This window comes from Orbicella faveolata, unplaced genomic scaffold (genome assembly GCF_042242905.1).
Source record: "Orbicella faveolata isolate gen_17 unplaced genomic scaffold, um_ofav_v1 contig_13, whole genome shotgun sequence".
NCBI lineage: Eukaryota > Metazoa > Cnidaria > Anthozoa > Scleractinia > Merulinidae > Orbicella > Orbicella faveolata.
The window spans coordinates 4636183-4660455 of record NW_028301540.1 but is presented as its reverse complement, the minus strand read 5'-3'; the positions used below and the strand labels follow the sequence as shown (position 1 = coordinate 4660455).

The following is a 24273-nucleotide window of genomic DNA, read 5'->3' as shown; positions in this document are numbered from 1 at the left end:
TCGCATTTCGTCTCACAACCCAGCCCTCATCTCGGAGTCGGCCGATCCTGAACTTTTTTAAAACAGCAACTAATGACAATGACGACTAAATCCCCTTAATTATACCGATAATTGTCTCCCGTTTTTTTCTGTCAAAGTACAAGGAAAAACGCATATATAACCATTACAGAACGAATGGGTTCTCAGTTACGTTCTTGACTCTCTGTAGGGGAATGTCGCGATCCAAAGTCTGGAGCGGAACTTTCTAAAATTAAGTTTCCAGGAATTAAGTTTCTTATTCTTAAACTTATTTTTAAGCCTACATGAAGTACAGTATTTTGTGGTAGCTTAGCTTGCCTGAGAAAAGAATGCTGAAAAATAAAAAAAACATAATTTTTTTTTAACGCGCGTTTGTTGTTTTTTTTTTTTCGGAGTAAATGAGCATTTACGCTGACAATACGGCATGATTTGTATTATGGTTAAAATAATTGTTTATTGAGTGAGTCTTATCCAGAATTTTGCCGCAGTCATTTTCCACGAAACCCGTTTCGCTTGTAAAGGGAAACGAAAAACAGTTCGAGTTATCCGGGTCGATTGAATATCCAACTTACCATGTTAATAATTGATAGTTTACTGATTTTTCAACACTTCAGTATACAGTGACAGCTAAAGGCACCGCATCTCGGCAGCATGACTCATAAGATCGGGAAATGACTTTCAAATATGTGAACGGTCGGTTGCACTAATTAAAATCAAATTGCTCCAGTGTTAGCTTTTACCGATTACAGGACAAGAAAAGCTAATGGATGGCATCCGTGCTGATTTACATGAACCAGAATTCGAGTTATCGGGGTACATTTTTATCAAGGGAAACGAAATTTAGTTCGAGTTAGCGGTGAATTCTAGTTATCCGAGTTCGAGTTAACTGAGTTAAAATGACTGAAAAGTAGGGTCAAATCCAAGGGAAATAGGACGGTTCGAGTTTCACTTAAGACTTGTGTTTTTTTCGACCAATATCCGCGTATGATTTCCATTTTTTATGATGAAAAGAGTCACTTAACAATGGCCGAAGAAAGAAATTTAACTCAGAGACAATTTTGAAATATGATTTGTTTTAATCATTCTCAGCGAAATGCTTTCATGGTGCAGCTGTTAAGCATTGATCCACAAGAAACATCGACCTCAACTCTTGTATTGGAAACAAAGCAAACCCTTGACAACAATTTAAATGCATTTTTCCCGATGTTTAACTTAAGCCTTTTATTCCGTTAATAATAGCACAAAGAAACCCTTACAACTCTAGTCCACTCTACAGTTTCTGCTTGAATCTTTGGTTGAGGATTTTGGTTCTTCAGCTCTGCAAAACTTCAGTTATGACAACTTCTTGAAGATCTTAAAACCAGAGTCTGTGTTTTCAGCTGCACATGATGTTTTGCTGCTGCTACTGCAGCTACGAGGATAAAATCTGTCACTATAATGAGTCAGCCAGGCACTGTTAGAACTGTACGGGTATTTAAGGTGGTATGGTACCCTCAAATGGACCAAAAAGTTTGTTTAAATATGGTGAAGAAAGATCAATTGTGTGCTGTTGCACTCAAGAAGAGAAATTAAATTTCTAGAGTTTTACTCAAAATGGTTGCTATGGAAACCAGCCACAGCCTTTGAAGTAGTGTTTTATAGTATTGACGCCAAAACTTCCTGCTCTTTTACAAAACAAGATTTGACTGTCAAATAAGCATATCATGTAAGTTTCTGTTTTGTTCTGTGATATGAACCTAAGTTTTGACAGTCAACTCTTATTTTCAGTGCTTTTTACAGCTTTATTTGGAAATAACTTTATTTTTTACCACGCCCAGTGGACAAATCATCTCATGTCACGTGACAGACCTTAAAATGTTACGATTGTTTTGGTTTATGACATCACGACACTATTGGTCTTTGATCAGCCCAAGTTTCGGGAATTCTACTTAAAAACCTTGCAAAGTAGAAATGTTGACGCGAAGTCAGTCGGTACAAAAGTAAACTTTTGAGAAAAATGTACTTTAAGTTTGTTACACGAGGTATTAAGTATTTAACGAGCCACAAATAGTGGGGGGTGCAGATTGGATCTCGGGGGAGGGGGTGCAATGGTTGTTCTATTTTGTAAAAAATTACCGCAGTTTTGGAAAATATTCCTTGTCATAAGGGAAATGAATGAGCCTGTGATGGCAACTTTAGGCAAAGCTTTTTACAAATAATTATACCAATCGAGTTGTGCATGTCTTAAAAGTGTAACAAACCTGGATTTATCGCAGCCCACCCTGGAAAGGATCATGCAGAGCTGTCCAGCCCAGGCTCCTAGCTAAAGCAAATATCCTTTACGAAGCCGTACCCGATTACTAGCGCCGCCCTCAAATAAACGCCGCATCAACAAGTCGAAATATTTCAATTCTTTTATAAGCACCACGGCGCCTTTTAGAGTAAATAAGATACTCGCATTTCGTCTCACAACCCAACCCCCATCTCGTAGTCGGTCGATCCTGAATTTTTAACAGCAGCTAGCGACAATGACGACTAAATCCCCTTAATTATATATACCGATAATTGTCTCCCGTTTTTTCTTTCAAAGTACAAGGAATACCGCATACATAACCACTACAGAACGAACGGGTTCTCAGTCACGTTCTTGACTCTCTGTCGGGAACTGTCTCGCGATCCAAAGTCTGGAGCGGAAGTTTCTAAAATTAAGTTTCCAGGAATGAAGTTTCTTATTCTTGAACTTATTCTTAAACTTATTTTTAAGTACAGTATTTTGTGGTAGCTTTGCTTACCTCAGAAAAGAATGCTGAAATCGAGAAAAAGAAAAAAAAACAGAAATAAGTTTTTTTTTTTCTTTAACGCACGTTTTATTTTCGGAGTAAATGAGCATTTATGCTGACAATACGGCATGATTTGTCTTATAGTTAAAACAGTCGTTTATTGAGTGGGCAGTCTCACCCAGAATTTTGCTGCAGTCATTTTCCACGAAACCCGTTTCGTCTGTAAAGGGCGGGTACACGTGACTAATTAATCTCGACCTTAAAATCGTGACGCGTTCGTGTTTCATTCCCTGGATTGGCTGTGTAAGGTTTATGATGACTTCATTGGTCCAGAGTACGTTACAATTGACTGCCACTAACAGTCTCTCTATGCATTAGCTCTACGTTGTCCTGTTAACTACTGACGTGTTGAGACGTGAGCAATTGTGATGATCAGTAACGTGACATAACATTCTCAATCGGTAAAGAAAAAAACCGACATCCTGCTTTTATTCCGAGAAATTATATCTTTCCTCCTTGCTGCCGAGAAAACCTATTCTCTACGAAAATGCGGAAGTTAAAGTTTCCATGAAAATAGGCTTATTTGTGAAGGACATTGTTTCCCGTCGAATAATCCATTTGGATTAATCAAAGTTCCATTTGATCTTTTTATAAACAGCTTCATTGTTTCGTTTTGAAAATAACGTTGAACAACTTCGACACGGGGAACTAAAGTTGTTTGAAAACTTTACACTATTTTTTTCCCACATCGATGGCAGAAACATAATTTTCGCAGTGACGTTAGAGTTATTAGGAATTTCTTGGAATCACGGGGAGTAAACCTTAAATGTTAACATTTTGTTTTAATTCCTAATCTCATAAATGACTCGTTGAGGCCAATCATTTCTTGGAAGTAACTCGATACATTCAGTGTTAGATCGCATAACTAAGGTAGGTCAGTCGATAGACAAGATATTGCGCATAGCCTTGAAGTAACTGAACTATAACAAGGAGTTTATCTGCGTACATTGTGTGGAGATTTGTCCCGTATAGTTGGTACAGATCCCGCGATAGTTTCACGGCCATCTACAAGTCCGAAGCACCGCCTATCGGCTAAAAACAATCAGGTAATAAATATCTTGTAATTCAAGGCAGTTCCAAGAACCTTTGCAAAGCCATTAATCGGAGACTGACTTGAATCAAATGGTTTTCATTCAGCTATTTTAAGCTTTTTGAAGGCGATAAGCACACAGCATGGGAGATCCAAACGGCAACGAGGCTTTACCAAGTTCTACAGCCATAGGTAAGATGTATCCAGTGTCATTTACTGTTTTTGAGGTTTGTTGGAATTGCATTCCAGATATGGATTTCCTTTCAGATCTGTCCATCAGTGTCGAATTGGTCATTTTGAAAAATCGTTAATTAAACAAATACTGAAATTACTGAAATTATTACCGTAAACTAAAGCATTATATTTATTTCTGTGAGAATTGATTCGAGATTATTTGATGCGGAACTGCGTGTCACATTTGTGTCATCATAAGCGACGTTTGACTTTACATGATTTGTTATGTCTTTCAACAGAGCTGGATGACTTCATTTTCAGTTCAATTGCATGCCAAGAACTTGTCGAGGGGGAAGGTTAGTTTAAACCGAATTTTTCCAGAAAAAGAGATCTAGAGGAAAGAACATTTATTCATCTAATCATACTCAAAAGCTGTCGTATTTCAAACCTGATGACGCATGCTTTTTCCAAGAATTTTGTTGCGTTTTGTTTGAAACCTTTTCACCTTCTTCTTTATTTCCTTTGTGACGCCGAGATCGAAAATTTTGCCAATTAGTTGACGCGGCACAGGAAAAGAACAATCGACCAGGTGAGTTTATTTTTTTTGTTATTATTTATTACTTCAGATTAATTTCGTTTTGCAGATAAATGTATAAAGGTATTGAAACAGAAACAGTAGCTGATGATAATACTGTGAGGAGAGAATTTGTTGATATTCGTAAACTAATAGTTTACAGTATAAGCAGTTAAGTGAAAGTGCAATAACCATGTTAACCGCCTGTCAATCTGTATTATCGTGCAACTCCTTGCAGTGGCTGAGATTTACCCGAAGTTGTAAGTAGTTAATATTTACCAGCAGAATAACTGACTTGCCTTTGATGGAATAGCCTAGAACAACAATGAGCTCATTGGCAGCCAATAGCAGTTTAGGAGCAGTAAACCAAAAATGAGATCATTTGTTTAGAGACGTTTTGTTAATTGTTCCTGGTGTGGGGGGGGGGGGGAGAGGGGAGGGGAGGCAGCTCCCATATGAAAAGGTCGGTGATGCTCATCTTCTCGTTTAGGGGTGTAAATCAACGATTTTGTTCTCACTGACTTGAGGGTAAACGGAAAAAAACGCCACCGTTTTTAGCAGTCGGCAGTGTCTTTTAGGATGCACTCGATTAAAGCTCAAGCCACCAGATACCTTTAACCCGTCTTGGGTTATGTTTTGGTGACGTATTCCTGGATTAAAACGCTGCTGTTGGAGCCAAATCCTCTTTGTTTCATTGTTCTCCGAAGATTTTATTTCCTGTAATAGATATCAACCTCCCTGCAGCCAGAGAGTTTTTAAAAGTGCTTTCTTTCCCAGGCCAAAAACCTAGTGTTGTCACAATATCATCATGATACTGACTAATGAGAAACGTTCTCTAGGAGTGAACAAAGCCATACATAACTGAAAGTTATCTTCGCATCCGTAACGCATTCCCTAATGAAGTGAGTGAAAGTGAGAAGAAGAAGAACTGAGTGACATTTTTTCTTCAGTATGGGATCACTTTCTGGGAATAAATCTAGTCGGTTTAAGATAAACAATTCCAAATTCAGACCTCTCACCGGCTTTACTGTATAAGCTTGATGACACTGAACATTTAAATACCTTCGCACTGAGCTTTGTACTCTGTCACACTGAACACGTGGATTTCAAGATGCCACTAGAAGCTGAGGATTATTCTCGTCGGACCTGGGACCCGTTTCCCGAAGGTCCCGAAAAGCTTTCACACCCGGAAAGCCATAGAAAAATCTCAAACCTTATGAATACAGAGCTGTTTTATTTCCATATCCTTAACCTGAACAGAGGTTCACTAGACACAAGAAGTTCCCTTGCCTATTTCCTGCTCAGTGGAAAACCAGGGTTATTCATGCTTATTAAGCTAGTCCTAAGCCAGACATGGTCTATTTCGTGGGGTTGGTACTAGCGCAATCCCCCAGCCCTCCACTGAAGGTGAAGATAGTATAGTGCCCTGTAATCACACCCACCCCACCCCCAAATTCTCCCTCCCCCTCCATCCGACGAAGGGTTGGATATTCATGATCCTGGAACCGCTTAGTGGGTGTAATAAGATTCGGGTTATTTGTCTGCTAACTGAGAGATGTTTTTGACAGGGAAATTTGTTAAAAAGTAGAAAGTCAATCCTTTCTGCTGGATTTAAGTCTTTTCTTGTTTTTGCTTTTTTTTAAACGCAAATTTCGTTGAGTGAACCTGTGAGTCTCCTGAACTTCCGGGGACATCGAAATAACCGAGTGACAGCGGACTTATTTTTTCCTATATTCTGTTTGCCTTTTTTCACCATAGACTCGGCGTGTCCATTTACATCATTTTCCTCGAATAATTTCGCCGTTTTTCGATTCTGAAAGGAGTCGCTTAACTATGTCTGAGAGGGAAAATTTACCTCAGGGACAATTTTAAACGTGATTTGTTCCTATCATTCATTGACAAATGCTTCCATGGTGCAGCAGTTGATCATTGATCTTACATTCTATTGAGTTAATCCACGAGAAACATCACATTGTTTCAATTCCTCAACTCTTTTATTGGAAACAAAGCAAACCCTTGGCAGCAATTCAAGTGAATTTCCCAATGCTTAAGTTTAGACTTTTAACTCTTTTAGCGATAACCCAAAAAAATCTACAACTCTACAGTTTCTGCTTGAATCTTTGGTTGAGGAATTTTCAATTTCAGCTCTTCAAAACTTCAGTTATGACAACTTCTTGAAGATCTTAAATCCAGTGAATGTATTTTCCTTTGCGCATGATGTTTTGCTGCTGCTGCTGCAACTACGGGGATAAAATCTGCTGCTGTAAAAAGTCAGCCAGGCGCTGTTAGAACTGTACGGAAATTTGAGGCCCACCACATCACCATATTGCACAGGGATCCCATCATCAGCGTTCTTGGAGTAGATCTCAAAGGTGGCGTACGAATACCTCAGCCAGGCGCTCCCTGTCATGGAACTGGTGACTCTACAAATACAACGAGTTCAAAATTAATATTATAAACAGAACATTCTCGAGCAATCAGGACACGAAATTAAGAAAATCTTCCACTTTGGGATATGTCGATATATGCGTAACTAAATGTACCAAAATTAATGAAAGCAATTTTATGACAATAATGGAGGGAGAATTTATATCTCGAAGTTTTAATTTAAATGAAAAGGTTAAAAAAAGATTCAGGCATATAGGTGTATTGCGGCTTGAGCCTATTTCGAGAAGATACTACTTTAAACTAGAGAATTGGAGTGAAGAGGTGAAGAATTTAACGTGCTCACTAGTGATCAGGTGAGAAGTTCACTTACGATCGTGCGCAGCAATAGCCGCTGGAGGAAGAGCTGCAATACAGTCGGTAACTGCTACTATAGTAGTTGGATCTGAGTGAAACAGTATCGCCACTGTTGATTGGCTCTCCGTCCGTCTTTCCCTTGGCAGTGATGGTAAACATGAAGTTTTTTGCGCAGTAGGTCCATTTTGAGGAGGTGATGATAGTACCTGGGCAGGTTGACCAGTAGCAGTAAGATGACGTACAATAAAACCAATACATCGAGTAGCTGCCAGAAGTGTAGGCCGAGCGCAGAGCGATAGTGTCTCCACTGTTAATGGTGGGATATCTGTGACCTTCGAAAGTAAAAACAGAATCATGTGCAGTTATTTCAAGAGCAGAGTTTACAATTAAGACGAGGTGCAACAGTGGTGGCGAAACCAACTTACAAGTGTACTAGTTTTCGCATTTTCATTTCTTTTTAGTCGACTTTCACAATTACCCGGATACAATTAGAAAGTTCGCAACATTGAGTGAGACATTGTACTCGACTATGAGCGAATATGCCTTTAGCTGATCAAAGTTTTTGCGACAAAAATGGTTATCAGTGTTTCTTACCTTGAGACAAACTGTCCCAAACTTCTTCTATGGGAATGTTTAAGCTCACGTCAGCGGTGCCCTTGACTGCCAATTTATCTTTGGAAACGCTGTGCGTAACGGACGCTGAATGTACGTTAGCCGCCAAATAAATTGCCATGAAAACAGCCAAGATAATAAACTTCATTTTGAAAGACTTTTGATATTGGCTCTCTCGTATGGCCTCCGTTAAAGTTAAATTTCGGATCCCGACTGACTTCACAACAATGATGCTAGTTTAGAAAGTCCGTGTTTTTTAACATCCTGGAGTGAAACATGTCAGGGAAGAAACAGTTAACGCGTTCGTTACATGTAATGCGATGTTCTAAAAATTATTCCTATAATTAGTTTTTTTTTTTCGTAGATAAATGATCGATATTTGAGACAATAGAGTATCAATGGAAATTTGAAGCCGCCACGTCAGTCCTCTTGCGCGGACGCCCTAGGAAATAAACTGAACCAAAACAGTGCTAGTGGCCGCTGCTATAGCTTTGCGTGGATTTAGCGATCTTGGACGTACGATGTGTTCTGTTTTACTTTCTCTGAATGAAAACATTACGCGTATTAGAATATTAAAATTTTGGCCCCCACCGCCCCCCCCCCCCCCCCCCTGCGCACCATCGAATGCCTCTTTCAGGGTTACGGATAGGAAAAGGTTGACAAAGTCTCCAGTTATTCATACAAGATCCAGTTATGAAAACAGTACAACTATCACAAGACAGGCTGCTTGTACGATTAATCTTAAATATTGAGGGAGACTAACAAATCACTCAACCAAATCGCAATCATCTTCTACCTTCTTATTTATGTTTATAATTTATGCTAGGAAAGCGGCGCATACGGCACTCTTTAAAGTTCCCGTGAAAGCGACGATAAATTGAAGAGTTTTCAAGAAAAATTGTGAACAGTTTAATAAACCAGCAACGGATTACAATCTGGATCCCGAAGTTGTTACATCGTTCTCGGAAGTACCTCCCCGTAACGCTCTTTCGAGTAAATCGGTACTCGCGTTTCAGAGGCGAAAAATACTGAGACGTGGTGTGGTTGATAAGCACGCTAGACATCGAAAACCATCATCCGTGCTACACTGATTTGCGTAACAAAAAATATTGACCTATGTGGTTTCGAATCATTTCCATTTTCACCAGTCATCCAAAAATAGTAGTTAGTATGCTAGTTTCACGAATAAGCTTAAAATGAGCTAAATTCTATCGTCTGACACTTTTTCCAACGATCGTGCAAGTGTATTGATAGAAAAAATCTTCTTTGATCTATATTTTGTTTCTTCGGGATATATGAAACAAGTATTTAAAATACACCTGATTGAACCGGAGTAGGAACCCTGACCCGTGTTGTCGGTGTGTGTGCGTTTTTAACTTTACAATTGATAGGAACTGATGAAACCAGAAATTGACTAAATTATAAAACCGAACACCATATAATGAAAGCCTTTCAGTTATCGAAATGAGAATTAAAAGTGTTACATTTCTGACGCATTTGTCGAGATTCCACTTTTTGGGAACTGATCTAGCCATACAAATTTCGCTGAAAGACACTTTAGAATTCAGAAAATGATTTAGCGCGCATTGAAACTTCCATCAGATATTTTTCGGAAAGGACATTTCACAGTGCCGTGAAACTGGTTCGAGTTTTGCACGAAGTAACAGCCGCGGAGAGGGACTGTCCTCATAGTTGGTAAAATTCTTTGTTCCACAGAATCCGAAACAAAAATTATGTTTAATAACGAGATATTTAGGCTTCTTCATTCAGAAGCACCTGCCCGTTGTTTTTGTCAAGATATTTCTGTTTGGTTTGACCTGTTTTGATAAGAAAGTTTTTGAAATCTGTCGACTTGAAAAAACCGACGAAATCTGGACTATTTTGGAGGAAGAAAACGGCTCAAGTATATCGATTATGGGTGCACCGCCGTGTATCTGTAGAGGGCACACACAAGTTATATAACACAGTTTTTCAATTCCTCAACAGTTTTAATTTGAAATAAAAACCATTCAAACAGAAGCCCTTTCAAAGTGAATTTCTCTAAACTGAGCCTTTTTTACTGGCGCAGAGTAGCGTGCAGAAAAACTACTTCTACAGTCTATATGCTTGAATCTTTGGTTGAGGAATCCGTCCAAACAGGAACGAACTTCACCGCGGCAACTTCTTGTAGATCATGAAGCCAGTGAATTTGTCTTCCGCTGCGCACGGTATTTTACTGTTGCTACTGCAGGGGAGGGGATAGAAGTGGCGGTCCCCAGGCTGAAACGTCAGCCAGGCACGGTTGGAGCTGTATGGGTATTTGAAGCCTACAACATCACGGTTTTCCACTGGAGTACCATCCTCTGCATCGCGGGAATAGATTTGGAAAAAGGCTTTTGAAATGGTCAGCCAGTCGCCTCGAGCTCTCATCTTGTCTGAAGTCCTAAAAACAAAAGCGGATCAGACATATAATTAACTTATCCTTGAATTTTCAATTTGTGGCACGAGAATAAAAGGAATCGTTAATTGTGTGCTACGAGGGAGCAATTAAACTAAAAAAAAAAACAGTTTTATGCTATATTTCGAATTGAAAATACCCTAAGTATTTTACTATTAATCATCAGGAACATTGAAAATACTAGTCTTAAACAATACAGCATTTGCGGTAAAAAATTTACGCCAGTAACTTTGCTGCCTTATTTTTTTGGTCGTGGCCAAATACCGTAAAAAAATAGTTTTAAGATTTTCAATTGAGTTATTTCTGAATTCGAAGCGATTGTCTGATGCACTTACGATTTCACGCAGCACGTGGGCCTGGTCGATTTGTCGCAGCTCAGCAAAAAATCTGGACCGTATTTTATGGGACTAAGTGACACGGTATCGCCACTGTTAATAACACCTCCGTCCTTGGCTGTAATAGTAAATATCATTCGCTCTGGGCAAGATGCTGATCCTGTGGGATCCGCGATATTGCTGCTTCGGCAGTTAGTCCACACACAGGAAGCATTGGTGCACTTCAGCCACTTCGGAGAGTAGGGGCCACGAGTGAAGGCCGACCGTAGAGCGATATTGTCGCCACTGTTGATGGGAGAACTGTGTCCTTGAAAGAAGAGCAGAGAAAAATGAGCTTCACCAAAACCAAGCTGACTGGCAAATACTAACCATTTAAAGCCATTTATTTTCTTAATCAGCGACAAATTATAAGCCAAGCTTCCGAAAATATGTTCTAAATAAGCGTGCTGCTTAGAAAAATTAAACCTAATTAAAATGTGTTCCACTATGAAAAATCATAAACCACGACGAACATCTCGAGCTCTGCCTAACGACGTTTGCACTCAGCCTACGAAAATCCGGAATAGCGAGGTTATCGTTGAGTTTTTGCGCGGTTAGATAAGCCTGCCGGCAGCCTCTGAGAATCTGTTATAAGGGTTACCCGTTTGTTTTGCGCTGGGCTTCTCAACGGACTTTGACTCGACGCCAAACGCCGCATAAAACGCTACAAACATCGCAACGACTGTAAACTTCATTTTTCAAGGTTCTTGACGTTGTAGGAAGTGTTTTTAAAAAAGATGGCTGTGAACTTTCAATGTCCAATTCTGACAAAATTTATTACAAATGATGTTTTGGTTTAAGAAATTGTTTTCGACATCGAAGCGAAACGCGTTCGTAAACGTGTTGAAGATAACAAATTAAGTTATGACACTATTTATACATTTGTAGACCAAACATCTCGTGTAATACATATTCAAAGTTCATTATAAATTCTAATAGCGCGCAATTGTTCATATATTTTACAAAACACTACTGAAGATGTGAACACTAAACTGAAACTTCTTATGAGTGCTGTCTGCAAACTCCTTAGCTCTGCTTACTCAACGTTAATATTTAGTGGAAACAGTTTTGTAAGAAGGCAGAGGACCTTGTAGTGAGAGGGCCCGCTGTTTGTCATTTTATTAGATCAGTTGCTGCCGTAATCCCCGGCCGTAACCTCAACTATAAATTTAATTATACATGTACACCTTCTACATGAAACAAGCGAGTGACGAAGAAAACAGATGTCGCTGCTAACTAAGAAGAAACTAAATAGTCGCCAATTAAGAGTTAGAAATGTTGACTGAAAAATTTTAGATCAACACTGACATTTTGAAGCATCAGTTATGTGTCTGGATAAGGGTGCTCTCGGCGCTTTTTCATCTAGCAATTAAAATTTTAGTTCAAATCATATTCTCTCTCGGGTTATCAACAAATTTTGCAGATCTCAAATCCCAGCTATTTGACAGTTAGAATTTTTCGGCAAAAAGTGCATATCAATTTATAAAATATTTAAGATAGTACGCACATTCACATTGGTCGATAGGTTTGTTTAGATGAGAGCATGTAAACACGGTTGTCGATTTATTTTTGAGAATTAATGTTTTTCTTCTCCTCTTAAAAAATTATGTTCCTTTGTCTAATAAGTCGCGTTGGTTTCCCTCGGTTTGAAATTTTGGCACCTCTGTCGCGTTAATTTCCATTATTGGGAAGTAATTTTTACATCAATTAGCGTTCTAGTCTCGTTAATTTCGAACGAAAATCCGCGAATTAGCGCCCAGGCCGGCGCTTATTTCAAATCTAGGAGAAGACGGGGGGCGCATAATCGACGGGGGGTGCTTATTTAACTTTTTCCAAATCGTGGCCTGACATGATCATTTTTTTAATGCATCATCTGCGCGTAATCAACAACGTAAGCTGTTTATCGACATAAATCGCGGCACCGTTACTTGTAATTTTTTTGCAAAATGAAACAAGGTACAAATCTAATACTACACAACGAAAACTATACATCCTTTGTTAATCGCCTCTTTACTCGTCCACAAAATGGAGGGATCGAGGGAAGGGGGCGCTTATTCGAGGGAGGGGGCGCTTATTTCAAATTTTGGCTGATAGCAGGGGCGCCTATTTGAATTGAATTCCTATAACAAACTGGGAATTTTTTTTCATAAAAATTCATTTTGTAGAATTTTTTTGTATTTCAAATATTTTTTAATTTACTGTTGACTGATGACAAGTAATCAAGAGGTCCAGACTACTGAAAAACTGATCGTATTTTTTGTTGTTTTCATAAGAAATGATTGTCATATAGTTTGATTTTTATTACACTGAAACAAAAAATATATTCATATCGAACCACTTTTTGCGCAAATCTCAGTTGAGAGGACAAAAACTTCAGGCACAGATATTTGTTGAAAAGAACGCAATGCTGTCAGCTGTGTTGTCTGAGCAACGGAATGCAACATGTGACATCATTGGTAGTTTTCAAAATGGCGGACGAAGAATAGCAGAATAGAAAAAACTGAAAAACAGATAATTTGTGTGTGTGTAACATTTTGTTTTAATTCCTAATCTCATAAATGACTCGTTGAGGCCAATCATTTCTTAGAAGTAACTCGATACATTCAGTGTCAGATCGCATAACTAAGGTAGGTCAGTCGATAGACAAGATATTGCGCATAGCCTGGAAGTAACTGAACTATAACAAGGAGTTGTACGACATAAAGAGTAAGTCTCATGTTATTCGACTTATTCCACCACGCTAACTCTGCCTTTGTCTTGGTGGGGCTGCCACAACCGGTGGCATGTGGCGTCTTTTTCGCCCCACCTTTGCTGAACAATGGAAATCCTGTAGATGGTTTAGGAGCAGTAAACGAAAAGTTACATAATTTGTTTTGAGACGTTTTGTGAATTGTTCGCGGGGAGGAAGAGTGGGGGGTGGGGAAGGTCAGAGCTCCCATATGAAAAGGTCGGTGATGCTCGTCTTCTCGTTTAGGAATGTAAATCAAGGATTCTGGTCACACTGATGGCAGTCGGGACAAAAATGCCACCATTTTTAGTAGCAAAAGTATGTTTTAGGATGCACTCGAATAAAGCTCGATCGCGAGCCACCAGATACCTTTAACCCGTCTTGGGTTATGTTTTGGTGACGTATTCTTGAATTAAAACGCTGCTGTTGGAGCCAAATTCTGTCTGTTCCATTGCTCTTCGAAGATTTTATGTCCCGTAGCAAAGCCCGGTTTCCCTGCAGCCAGAGAGTTTCCCCAGGTTTTGAAAAAGTGGTTTCCCAGGACAAAAACATATGAACACAATATCATGATGATACTGGTTACCCGGGGGAAGTCCCATATAAAAAGGAAGGTGCTGCTCGTGGGAAATTTGAAAAGAACCCCTAAGAGATACCAAGATCTTGTTTTGTGGGCGTGGCTTGAAATTTTTTTTTTCATCCCTAAGAGGTACCGATTCGTACATAACACATTATCTTCTGTCATAACTTTTTCAGCTCAATACCCCAAAAGATATCGCAACAGCTCCCACTATGGACCTTTTAGGGCTGATAACCCTAAAGAGGTACCAAAACCGCTATTTTAACCCCTAAAAGGTACAACGAACACCCCCGTCCCCCCCACACCAGGACTGATTTCTGAGCAACACTCAATAGGAAACAAAACCTTTCATAACTGAAAGTTATCTTCACATCAGCAACGCATTCCCTGATAAAGTGAGTGAAAGTGAGAAGAAGAAAGTGACATTTTTTCATGAGTTCACCCTTTCCTGGAATAATTTAGCCGGTTTAAGATGAACACTTCCAAATTCAGGCCTTTCACTTCACTGCATAAGCTTGATGAGACTTCACATCTAAATAAATTCGCACTGAGCTTCGGACTTTATCAAACTGAACCGTGGACTTTGTCAGCGAAAATGAGCTTAAACTAAGGAAAATTTCCATCATCTAAACCCTTTTTCAACGATCGAATGAGTCTCATGATAGAAAAAATTTTTTTGTTTAATGCTTTTGTTTCTTCAGGATATATGAAACATAGTAAGTCAGTCACCAACAACAGTTCTTTTCACAACTACCCTCACCCGGACGATCGCACTATACGAACTATATATGAAACAATTATTAAGAATAAATTTTATTGAACGAGGAAAGAAACCCTAACCTGGTGTCGGCGTGGGTTTTCTTAATTTTACAATGAATAGCTTATGAAAACTGAAATTGACTAAATTATGAAACGAGACACCATATAATGGAAACCTTTCAGTTATCGAAATGAGAAATAAAAGCTTTACTTTTCAGGCAAATTTTTGAGTGTCCACTATTGGGAAAGAATCTAGCTAGTCAGTGTTTGCTGCAAGTCCTTAGAATTCAGATCTCTCACCTCACTCCAAAGGCTTCATGAGGCTTCATATCTAAATAACTTCGCATCGAGTTTTGTACTTTATCAAACTAAACTCGTGGATTTCAGTGAGATGCCACCAGAAAGATTGTTCTCCGTTTTCGGACTTGGCATTATTTCGGATAATATCCAAGCGAAATCAAAGAGCTAGAGACTGAAGTACAGATTTCACATTGTTTGTTTCTACACGCAGGGGCATGCGACGGATCTGTTCCCTTAAATGTATTTTCCCTAGTCGAGTTCCTACTCAGTGGAAATCCAGGGGCATTCATGCTTAGTAACCTAATCCTAAGCCAGAGATTGTCTATTTCATGTGTTTGGTATAGGCGCAATCCCCGCCTCTCTGCCGAAGGAAAAGATATGGCGGCCCTATAATCACACCCACACCACCCCCAAATTCCTCCCCCCTTCCTCTTCCAACGAAGATGTTGAGAACCACATAGTGGGTGTAATAAGATTCGTGTTTTTTGAGCCCCTCCCAGGGGGGGTACATGTTCCCATGATCCCTTGATATTTTTGGATTTTATCCCTTGTTCCCCATTAATAAAACCCGTTGTTCCCAAATATGTTTTTAGCTCATGTTCCCTTGATCCCGAAAAATTTTTGCACCGTTCCCTTGATCCCCAAAAATGTTTATCATTGTTCCCCATATTCGTTTGCTTGTTTTACCTTTCTATTCATAGTAGAAAAAATTGCTTTCGAACCGCCTCTTTCTTCTCCTTGAGATCCGCTCATGCTGTACTTCATTGGCTGCAGTTTCTGTCATCTCAACTGTCTCAGCTGCCTCTGCGACAGTTACGACTTCATTGGTATGGTGAAGCACATCAAGGAGAAGGATAAGATCACCTTCTTCAAGCTCTAGGATATCTTCACGGTAGTTATAGCAGGTTAGGGCACAAACAATGTTGCTTACATCGACATATCTCTCTGCATCTTCCGTGAAAAGCACTGGATTGAAAGGATCTTGAATGAACACTTTGGCTTTCACCCTCTTCATGCCAACACTCACATTCTCTTACAGACAGGCCATTATGAACAACTGACGAGTATCACTGGAATCAGCTTTAACACAGACAATCTGGCTTTGTTTGTAAAAAGTCGCTGTTGTTTCTCTATGCGGCACTGGGACTGCCGCTGCTTCACTCAGCACTGTGAAATCTAGGGGCTGTACAGTCGGAGAGTCAGTTGCATACAGATTTATGGGCAGAGTTCCTGGATTGTCCTTTGTTGTCATGTTTCGCACTGTTTTCTTGGGGACACTTTGACCATACATTGCTCTCCAGTTCCTCATTTCACTCACTTGCTTCTCAGATAGTTTGTGTGCCTTTGGAGGGCATACCTTGAGTAAATCCTTGTAATGTGTGGTGGTGAAAACCTGTGGGTAATAGGACTTGGGAGCTGTGAAGTAAGCAAATGGTGTAAAACATTGCCTCTTCAACCGTTCCTTGATTGCCCTGCTGAATCTGTAATCGAATTCAAGCTGTGATAGTTTCTCGAACTATGTCAGTTTCCGCCATCTTGAATTTTGCCACATGGAAGGAACAAGCATTCGCAAGATGCCTTGCGAAGCTCGTAATAATAATCATTTCGAAATAATCTCGCCTGGCACTGAAGTACGTAATTAGGGGCGGATCCAGGGGAGGGGTTGAGGGGGTTGCAACCCCCCCTTTGAGCAGCATTTTTTTTTTTTTTTTTTTTTTTTTTGGTTATTTTGTTTGATTCTTCCTAAAAATAATAGAGTAAAATTGTTTTTTACAAAGTTGTTTCACTTCCACCATTCGAAGATGGCAAACGATGTGGCAGTCAGCAGAGAAGGAACTTCCAAGCAATCTTCTATTAGCACTTGGCGCGTGTGACGAGGATGCTTTTCCAAACATCCATCGTCTTCTGCTCATTGTGTGCACCCTACCAATCAGTAGTGCGGAAGCTGAGCGGTCCTTTTCGCTCATGAAACGGATCAAAACCTGCACCAGATCAACGATGTCTGAAGAGCGCGTTTCAGATCTCGCTGTTATTGATATGCATTACCCTGAGAGACTCGAGGTAGACGAGATATGCGAGGCCTTTGTAAAAGCTCATCCTAGAAGACTATTTCAGGCTACGTTGTTTGATTAATGAGGTATGTAGAGAAACGACAAATAACTATTGATGATACTGCTGTCCCTTTCAATCGTGCATTATTATTTTTGGGTTCCTGGCTGAGAAATAAGATAAATTCCAGATTTTATATCATGCCTTCACAACTCTTTTGAAGTCTCGGGAATGCTGCAAAAGGCGTTTTAGAGGGAAAAATCGGAAACATTATTTTTTCGGGGGAGGGGCATGGCTCCGGACCCCTTAAGAGCTCGTGCCAGGGGCACGGGGCCGTAACTCGCCTTCCACACCATTGGCGTTAAAGGTTACTACAACAGTGTACAACCCCCCCTTTCAGAAATTCCTGGATCCGCCCCTGGTAATAGATTTTATATTTTAGGGGTTTGGAAAGTTAAAAAAAAAAACATATTATTGAAAATAGATTGGTGTTCCCTTGTTCCCAAAAATCTACTCAAGAGTTCCCTTGTTCCCTGAAAATAAACTGAACATATCCCCTGTTCCCTGAAAATAAATGTTCCAGTTCCCTTGTTCCCTAAAACCCCTGGGAGGGGCTCTTTTTTGTCTGCTAGCTGAAACATTTTTTTTTTGGCAGGAACATTTGTTAGAAAGTAGAAGGTCACACACTCTGCTGGATTTCAGCTCAAGTTTTCGAGAACCAGAAAATTGTTTTAAAACAACGCAAATTTCGTTGTTTGAACCTGTACGTGTGAGACTTGAACTTCCGAGGACCGGAATCGAAATAACCGAGTGACAGTGGACTTATTTCAATCTTTGCTGTGTTCTGTGTTTGCCCATTTTCACTTTTCGACCGTTTTCCGCGTATAATTTCTATGTTTTGATGACAAAAAAGAGAAAGTCGTTTTACAACGCCTGAGGGGGAAAATTTATCTCAGAGAAAATTTTACAAAACGTAATTTGTTCCTATCTTTTACCGTGAAATGTTTTCATGGTGGATCTGATGAACATTGATCTCACATTCTATTGAGCTCATCCACAAGAAACATCACATATTGTTTAAATTCCTCAACTCTTTTATTGGAAACAAAGCAAACCCTTGGCAACAATTCAAATGAATTTTCCCGATGCTTAAGTTTAGCCCTTTAACTCCTATAGCGATAGCGTAAAAAAAAAAATCTACAACTCTACAGTTTCTGTTTGAATCTTTGGTTGAGGATTCTGGAATTTCAACCTTTCAAAACTTCAGTTATGACAACTTCTTGAAGATTTTAAAGCCGGTCCAAGTGTTTTCCTTTGCGCATGATGTTTTGCTGTTGCTGCTGCAGCTACGAGCATAAAATCTGCTGCTGTACTGAGTCAGCCAGGCACTGTTAGAACTGTACGGGAATTTGAGGCCCACCACGTCACCATATTGCACAGGGCTCCCATCACCAGCGTTCTTGGAGTAGATCTCAAAGGTGGCGTACGAATACCTCAGCCAAGCGCTTCCTGTCATGGAACTGGTGGTTCTACAAACACAACGAGTCTAAAATCAATATTATAAACAGAACATTCTGGAGCAGTCAGGACACGAAATTAAGAAAATCTTCCATATACATTGTGTAATTAAATGTACCAAAATTAATTAAAGCAATTTTATAACAATCACGTAAGAAGAATTCATATTTCGAAGTTTGAGCTTGAATGAAAAGGTTAAAAAAAGATTCGGCAAATCTGTTAATTACGGCTTGAGTCTATTTCGACAAGATACTATGTCAAAAAGTATAGAATTAGAGTCAAGAGCTGAAATTACTTACGAGAGTATGCGACAATAGCTGCTGGAAGAAGAGCTGCAATACAGTCGGTAACTGCTACCATAGTTGTTGGATCTGAGTGACACTGTATCGCCACTGTTGATTGGCTCTCCGTCCGTCTTTCCCTTGGCAATAATGGTAAATATCATTGCCTTTGAGCAGGAGGTCCATCTTGAGGAGATGATGATAGTACCTGGGCAGGTATACCAGAAGCAGTAAGATGTACCACAGGCAAGCCAATACTTCGTGTAGCTTCCAGAAGTGTAGGCCGAGCGCAGAGCGATAGTGTCTCCACTGTTAATGGTGGGATATCTGTGAACTGCCAGAGTAAAAGCAGAATCATGTGCAGTTATTTCAAGAGCAGAGTTTACGATTAAGGCAGGGTGTAACGGCGATGGCAAAACCAACTTACAAGTGTACTAGGTTTCGCATTTTCATTTCTTTTTAGTCGACTTTGACAATTACCCGGATACAATTAGAAAGTTCGTAACATTGAGTGAGACATTGTACTCGACTATGAGCGAATATGCCTGTAGTTGATCAAAGTATTTGCGACAAAAATGGTTGTCAGTGTTTCTTACCTTGAGACAAACCGTCCCAAACTTCTTCTATGGGAATGTTTAAGCTCACGTCAGCGGTGCCCTTGACTGCCAATTTATCTTTGGAAACGCTGTGCGTAACGGACGCTGAATGCACGTTAACCGCCAAATAAATTGCCATGAAAACGGCCACGATAATGAACTTCATTTTGAAAGACTTTTGATATTGGCTCTCTCGTATGGCCTCCGTTAAAGTTAAATTTCGGATCCCGACTGACTTCACAACAATGATGCTAGTTTAGACAGTCCGTGCTTTTTAACATCCTGGAGTGAAACATGTCAGGGAAGAGACAGCTAACGCGTTCATTACATGTAATGCGATGTTCTAAAAATTATTCCTATAATTAGTTTTTTTTTTTCGTAGATTAATGATCGATATTTGAGACAATAGCGTATCAATGGAAACTTTAAGCCGCCACGTCAGTCCTCTTACGCGGTCGCCCTAGGGAATAAATGAACCAAAACAGTGCAAGTGGCCGCTGCTATAGCTTTGCGTGGATTTTGCGATCTTGGACGTACGATGTGTTCTGTTTTACTTTCTCTGCCGTTTTCCTACGTTTTGCAAATAAAGAATGAAAACATTACGTGTATCAGAATATTAAAATTCTTGCTCCCTTGCGCACCATCGAATTCCGTTCTAAAATGCCTCTTTCATGGTTGCGGATGAGAAAAGGTTGACAAAGTCTCCAATTATTCATACAAGATCCAGTTATGAAAACAGCACAAACTATCACAAGACAGGCTTGTTCTGCGATTAATCTCAAATATTTTGGACCACAAACCCTGAGGGAGACTAACAAATCACTCAACCAAATCGCAATCAAATAGTTTTTCAACTTCTAACCTTGTTCTCTATCTTCTAATGGGGGACGATGTTTATAATTTATAGTAGGAAAGCGGCGCATAAGGCACTCTTTTAAGTTCCAGTGAAAATTAAAGCGGCGCGAAATCAAAGAGTTTTAAAGAAAAAGTATGAACAATTTAATAAACCAGTAGTGGATTACAGTCTGGATCCCGAAATTGTTACATCGTTCTCGGACTTCTTATACTCTTGTTACTGAAGAAACACAAAGATTTCCCGGAAACTTTTTGGTTTTTTTTCGAAAATGACACGTTTAAAATAGTGCCGCCGGCCCCTAAGCGTTCTTTCGAGTAAATCGGTACTCGCGTTTCAGAAGCGAAAAATACTGAGACGTGATACGGTTGATAAGCGTGCTAGACATCGAAAACCATCATACACTGATTTGCGTAACAAGAAATATTGACCAATGTCGTTTCCTATCATGATTTTCATTTTCACCAGTCATGCAAAAATAGTAGTTAGTATAATAGTTTTACGAATAAGCTTAAACTGAGCTAAGTTCCACCGTCTATTCATATTTTCCAACGATCGTACGACTGTTATGATAGAAAAAGTCTTCTTTGATCTACATTTTGTTTCTTCAGGATATCAGAAACAAGTATTTAAAATAAATCTAATTGAACGAGAAAAGGAACCCTAACCTGTTGCCGGTGTGTGTGTTTTTAATTTTTCAATTGATAGGAACGGATGAAACCAGAAATTGACTAAATTATAAAACCAGACACCATATAATGAAAGCCTTTCAGAGAATTAAAAGTGTTACATCTCTGACGCATTTGCTGAGATTCCATTTTTGGGAACTGATCTAGCCATACAAATTTCGCTGAAAGACACTTTAGAATTCAGAAAATGATTTAGCGCGCATTGAAACTTCCATCAGATATTTTTCGGAAAGGACATTTCACAGTGCCGTGAAACTGGTTCGAGTTTTGCACGCAGTATATAATGGCCGCGGAACGGGACTGTCCTCATAGTTGGTAAAAATTCTTTGTTCCACAGAATCCGAAACAAAAATTATGCTTAATAACGAGATATTCAGGCTTCTTTATTCACAACTACCTGCCCGTTGTTTTAACTATTTCTGTTTGTTTTGATCTGTTTTGATAAGAAAGTTTTTGAAATCGGCTGTCGACTTGAAGACATGGCGAAATCTGGACTATTTTGGAGGAAGAAAACGGCTCAAGTATATCGATTATGGGTGCACCGCCGTGTATCTGTAGGGGACACACAAGTTATATCACACAATTTTTCAATTCCTCAACAGTTTTAATTTGAAATAAAAACCAGTCAAAAAGAAACCCTTTCAAAGTGAATTTTCTCTAAACCGAGCCTTTGTTACCAGCGTAGACTAGCGAGCAGAAAAACTACTTCTACAGTTCATATGCTTGAAGCTTTGGTTGAGGAATCCGTCCAAACAGGAACGAACTTCACCGCGGAAACTTCTTGTAAATCACGAAGCCAGTGAATTTGTCTTCCGCTGCGCACGGTATTTTACTGTTACTACTGCAGGGGAGGGGATAGAATTGGCGGTCCCTAGGCTGAAATGTCAGCCAGGCACGGTTGGAGCTGTATGGGTATTTGAAGCCTACAACATCACGGTTTTCCACTGGAGTACCATCCTCTGCATCGCGAGAATAGATTTGGAAAAAGGCTTTTGAAATGGTCAGCCAGTCGCCTCGAGCTCTCATCTTGTCTGAAGTCCTAAAAACAAAAGCGGATCAGACATATAATTAACTTATCCTTGAATTTTCAATTTGTGGCACGAGAATAAAAGGAATCGTTAATTGTGTGATATGAGGGAGCAATTAAACTTTTATACTATATTTCGAATTGAAAATACCCTAAGTATTTTATTATTAATTATCAGGAACATTGAAAATACTAGTCTTAAACAATACAGCATTTGCGGTAAAAATTTACGCCAGTAACTTTGCTGCCTTATTTTTTTGGCCGTGGCCAAATACCGTAAAAAAATAGTTTTAAGATTTTCAATTGAGTTATTTCTGAATTCGAAGCGATTGTCGGATGCACTTACGATTTCACGCAGCACGTGGGCCTGGTCGAGTTGTCGCAGCTCAGCAAAAAATCCGGACCGTATTTTATGGGACTAAGTGACACGGTATCGCCACTGTTAATAACACCTCCGTCCTTGGCTGTAATAGTAAATATCATTCGCTCTGGACAAGATGCCGATCCTGTGGGATCCGCGATACCTCTACCTCGGCAGTTAGTCCACACACAGGAAGCATTGGTGCACTTCAGCCACTTCATAGAGTAAGGGCCACGAGTGAAGGCCGACCGTAGAGCGATATTGTCGCCACTGTTGATGGGAGAGCTATGTCCTTGAAAGAAGAAGAGAGAAAAATGAGCTTCACCAAAGCCAAGCTGACTGGCAAATATTAGCCATTTAAAGCCATTTATTTTCTTAATCAGTGACAAATTATAAGCCAAGCTTCCGAAAATATGTTTTAAATAAACGCGCTGCTTAGAAAAATTAAACCGCCTAATTAAAATGTGTTACACCGACACTGTGAAATATTCTCATAAACCATGACGAACATCCCGAGCTCTGCCTAAGGACGTTTGCACTCAGCTACCAAAATCCGGAATAGCGAGGTTATGGTTCAGTTTTTGCCCGGTTAGATAAGCCTGCCGGCGGCCTCTGAGAATCTGTTATAAAAGTTACCCGTTTGTTTTTCGCTGGGCTCCTCAACGGACTTTGACTCGACGCCAAACGCCGCATTAAACGCTACAAACATCGCAACGACTGTAAACTTCATTTTTCAAAGTTCTTGACGTTGTAAGGGTTGTTTTTGAAAAAGAGGTCAGATTTGTGAACTTTCAATGTCCAATACCGACAAAATTTATTACAAATGATGATTTGGTTTAAGAAATTGTTTTTGACGTCGAAACGAAACGCGTTCGTAAACGTGTTGAAGATGACAAATTAAGTTATGACACTATTTATACATTTGTAGATCGAGAGTAAACATCTCCTGTAATACATATTCAAAGTTTTATTTTAAATTCTAATAGCGCACAATTGTTCATATATTTTACAAACGTAAACACTAATTTGAAACCTCTTGTGAGTGCTGCCAGCAAACTGCTTGGTTCTGCTTACTCAACGTTGACAGGGAGAAACGAAAAAATATAGACAGTGTTGTCAGATTTGTAAGAAGGGCCTTGTAGTGAGGGGACTCGCTGTTTGTCATTTTAATAGATCAGTTAGTTGAAAGTGCCGTGACCTCAACTCTAAATTTATGATACACTTTCTACTACACAAGCGAGAGAAGAAGAAAACGGATGTCGCTGCTAACTAAGCAGGGACAAAATAGTCGCCAATTAAGAGTTAGAAATGCTGACTGAAACATTTTAGATCAACACTGGAACTTTGAAGCATCAGTTCCGTGTCTCGATAAGGGTGTTCTCGGCGCCTTTCAGTCTATCAATTAAAAATGAATTTTAGTTCAATTCGTATTCTCTCTCCGGTGTTATCAGTAAATTTTGCAGATCTCAGATCCCGGCTATTTACAACGGCTATTTAGGCGCGACATTTCTCAGTTGACAGTCAGAATTGTTCGGCAAAAACTGCGTAACAATTTATAAAATATTTAAGATAGTACGCGCGCTCTCATTGGTCGATAGGTTTGTTTAGATGAGAGTATGTAAACACGGTTGTCCATTTATTTTTGAGAATTAATGTTTTTCTTCTTTTCTTAAAAAGTTATGTTCCTTTGTCACATAAGTCGCGTTGATTTCCCTCGGTTTGAAATTTTAGCACCTCTGTCGCGTTAATTTCCAT

The 24273-nt window shown here is 39.5% G+C and overlaps 5 protein-coding genes across 8 annotated transcripts in view; 1 reads left to right on the top strand and 4 right to left on the bottom strand.

Annotated features, from left to right (window-relative positions):
• Positions 1–8280, bottom strand: part of LOC110047930 (uncharacterized) — a 42892-nt gene extending 34612 nt beyond the window's left edge. The window contains exons 1-3 of one of the 2 annotated variants that reach the window (XM_089284181.1): positions 7952–8261; positions 7374–7689; positions 6588–7038 (exon numbers count right to left, since the gene is read on the bottom strand). In XM_089284181.1, coding sequence (XP_089140307.1) covers positions 6777–7038; positions 7374–7689; positions 7952–8117 — 744 coding nt within the window. In that variant the 5' untranslated portion in view covers positions 8118–8261 and the 3' untranslated portion in view covers positions 6588–6776. Of the gene's footprint in view, positions 1–6587; positions 7039–7373; positions 7690–7951 lie in introns of those variants that run through there. The other variant, XM_089284182.1, reaches the window with a different exon arrangement.
• Positions 3701–24273, top strand: part of LOC110047917 (transient receptor potential cation channel subfamily M member-like 2) — a 51407-nt gene continuing 30834 nt past the window's right edge. Inside the window, exons 1-3 of one of the 3 annotated variants that reach the window (XM_089284173.1) lie at positions 3701–3883; positions 3975–4059; positions 4341–4397. In XM_089284173.1, the coding sequence (XP_089140299.1) occupies positions 4011–4059; positions 4341–4397 (106 nt within the window). In that variant the 5' untranslated portion in view covers positions 3701–3883; positions 3975–4010. Of the gene's footprint in view, positions 3884–3974; positions 4060–4340; positions 4398–4448; positions 4631–24273 lie in introns of those variants that run through there. The other 2 variants (XM_089284176.1, XM_089284175.1) reach the window with 2 other exon arrangements.
• On the bottom strand, positions 9937–11573 carry LOC149114692 (uncharacterized). The gene is made up of 3 exons (XM_089284186.1): positions 11382–11573; positions 10742–11048; positions 9937–10391 (listed from the first exon to the last, which is right to left on the bottom strand). The coding sequence occupies exons 1-3, from the start codon at positions 11473–11475 to the stop codon at positions 10118–10120; spliced, it is 675 nt and encodes a 224-aa protein (XP_089140312.1). The 5' UTR covers positions 11476–11573; the 3' UTR covers positions 9937–10117.
• LOC110047924 (uncharacterized) lies at positions 18267–19846 on the bottom strand. Its single transcript, XM_089284164.1, has 3 exons — positions 19589–19846; positions 19011–19326; positions 18267–18722 (listed from the first exon to the last, which is right to left on the bottom strand). The coding sequence occupies exons 1-3, from the start codon at positions 19752–19754 to the stop codon at positions 18461–18463; spliced, it is 744 nt and encodes a 247-aa protein (XP_089140290.1). The 5' UTR covers positions 19755–19846; the 3' UTR covers positions 18267–18460.
• On the bottom strand, positions 21714–23353 carry LOC149114691 (uncharacterized). The gene is made up of 3 exons (XM_089284185.1): positions 23155–23353; positions 22504–22810; positions 21714–22169 (listed from the first exon to the last, which is right to left on the bottom strand). Exons 1-3 carry the CDS (start codon positions 23246–23248, stop codon positions 21896–21898), a joined length of 675 nt encoding a protein of 224 aa, XP_089140311.1. The 5' UTR covers positions 23249–23353; the 3' UTR covers positions 21714–21895.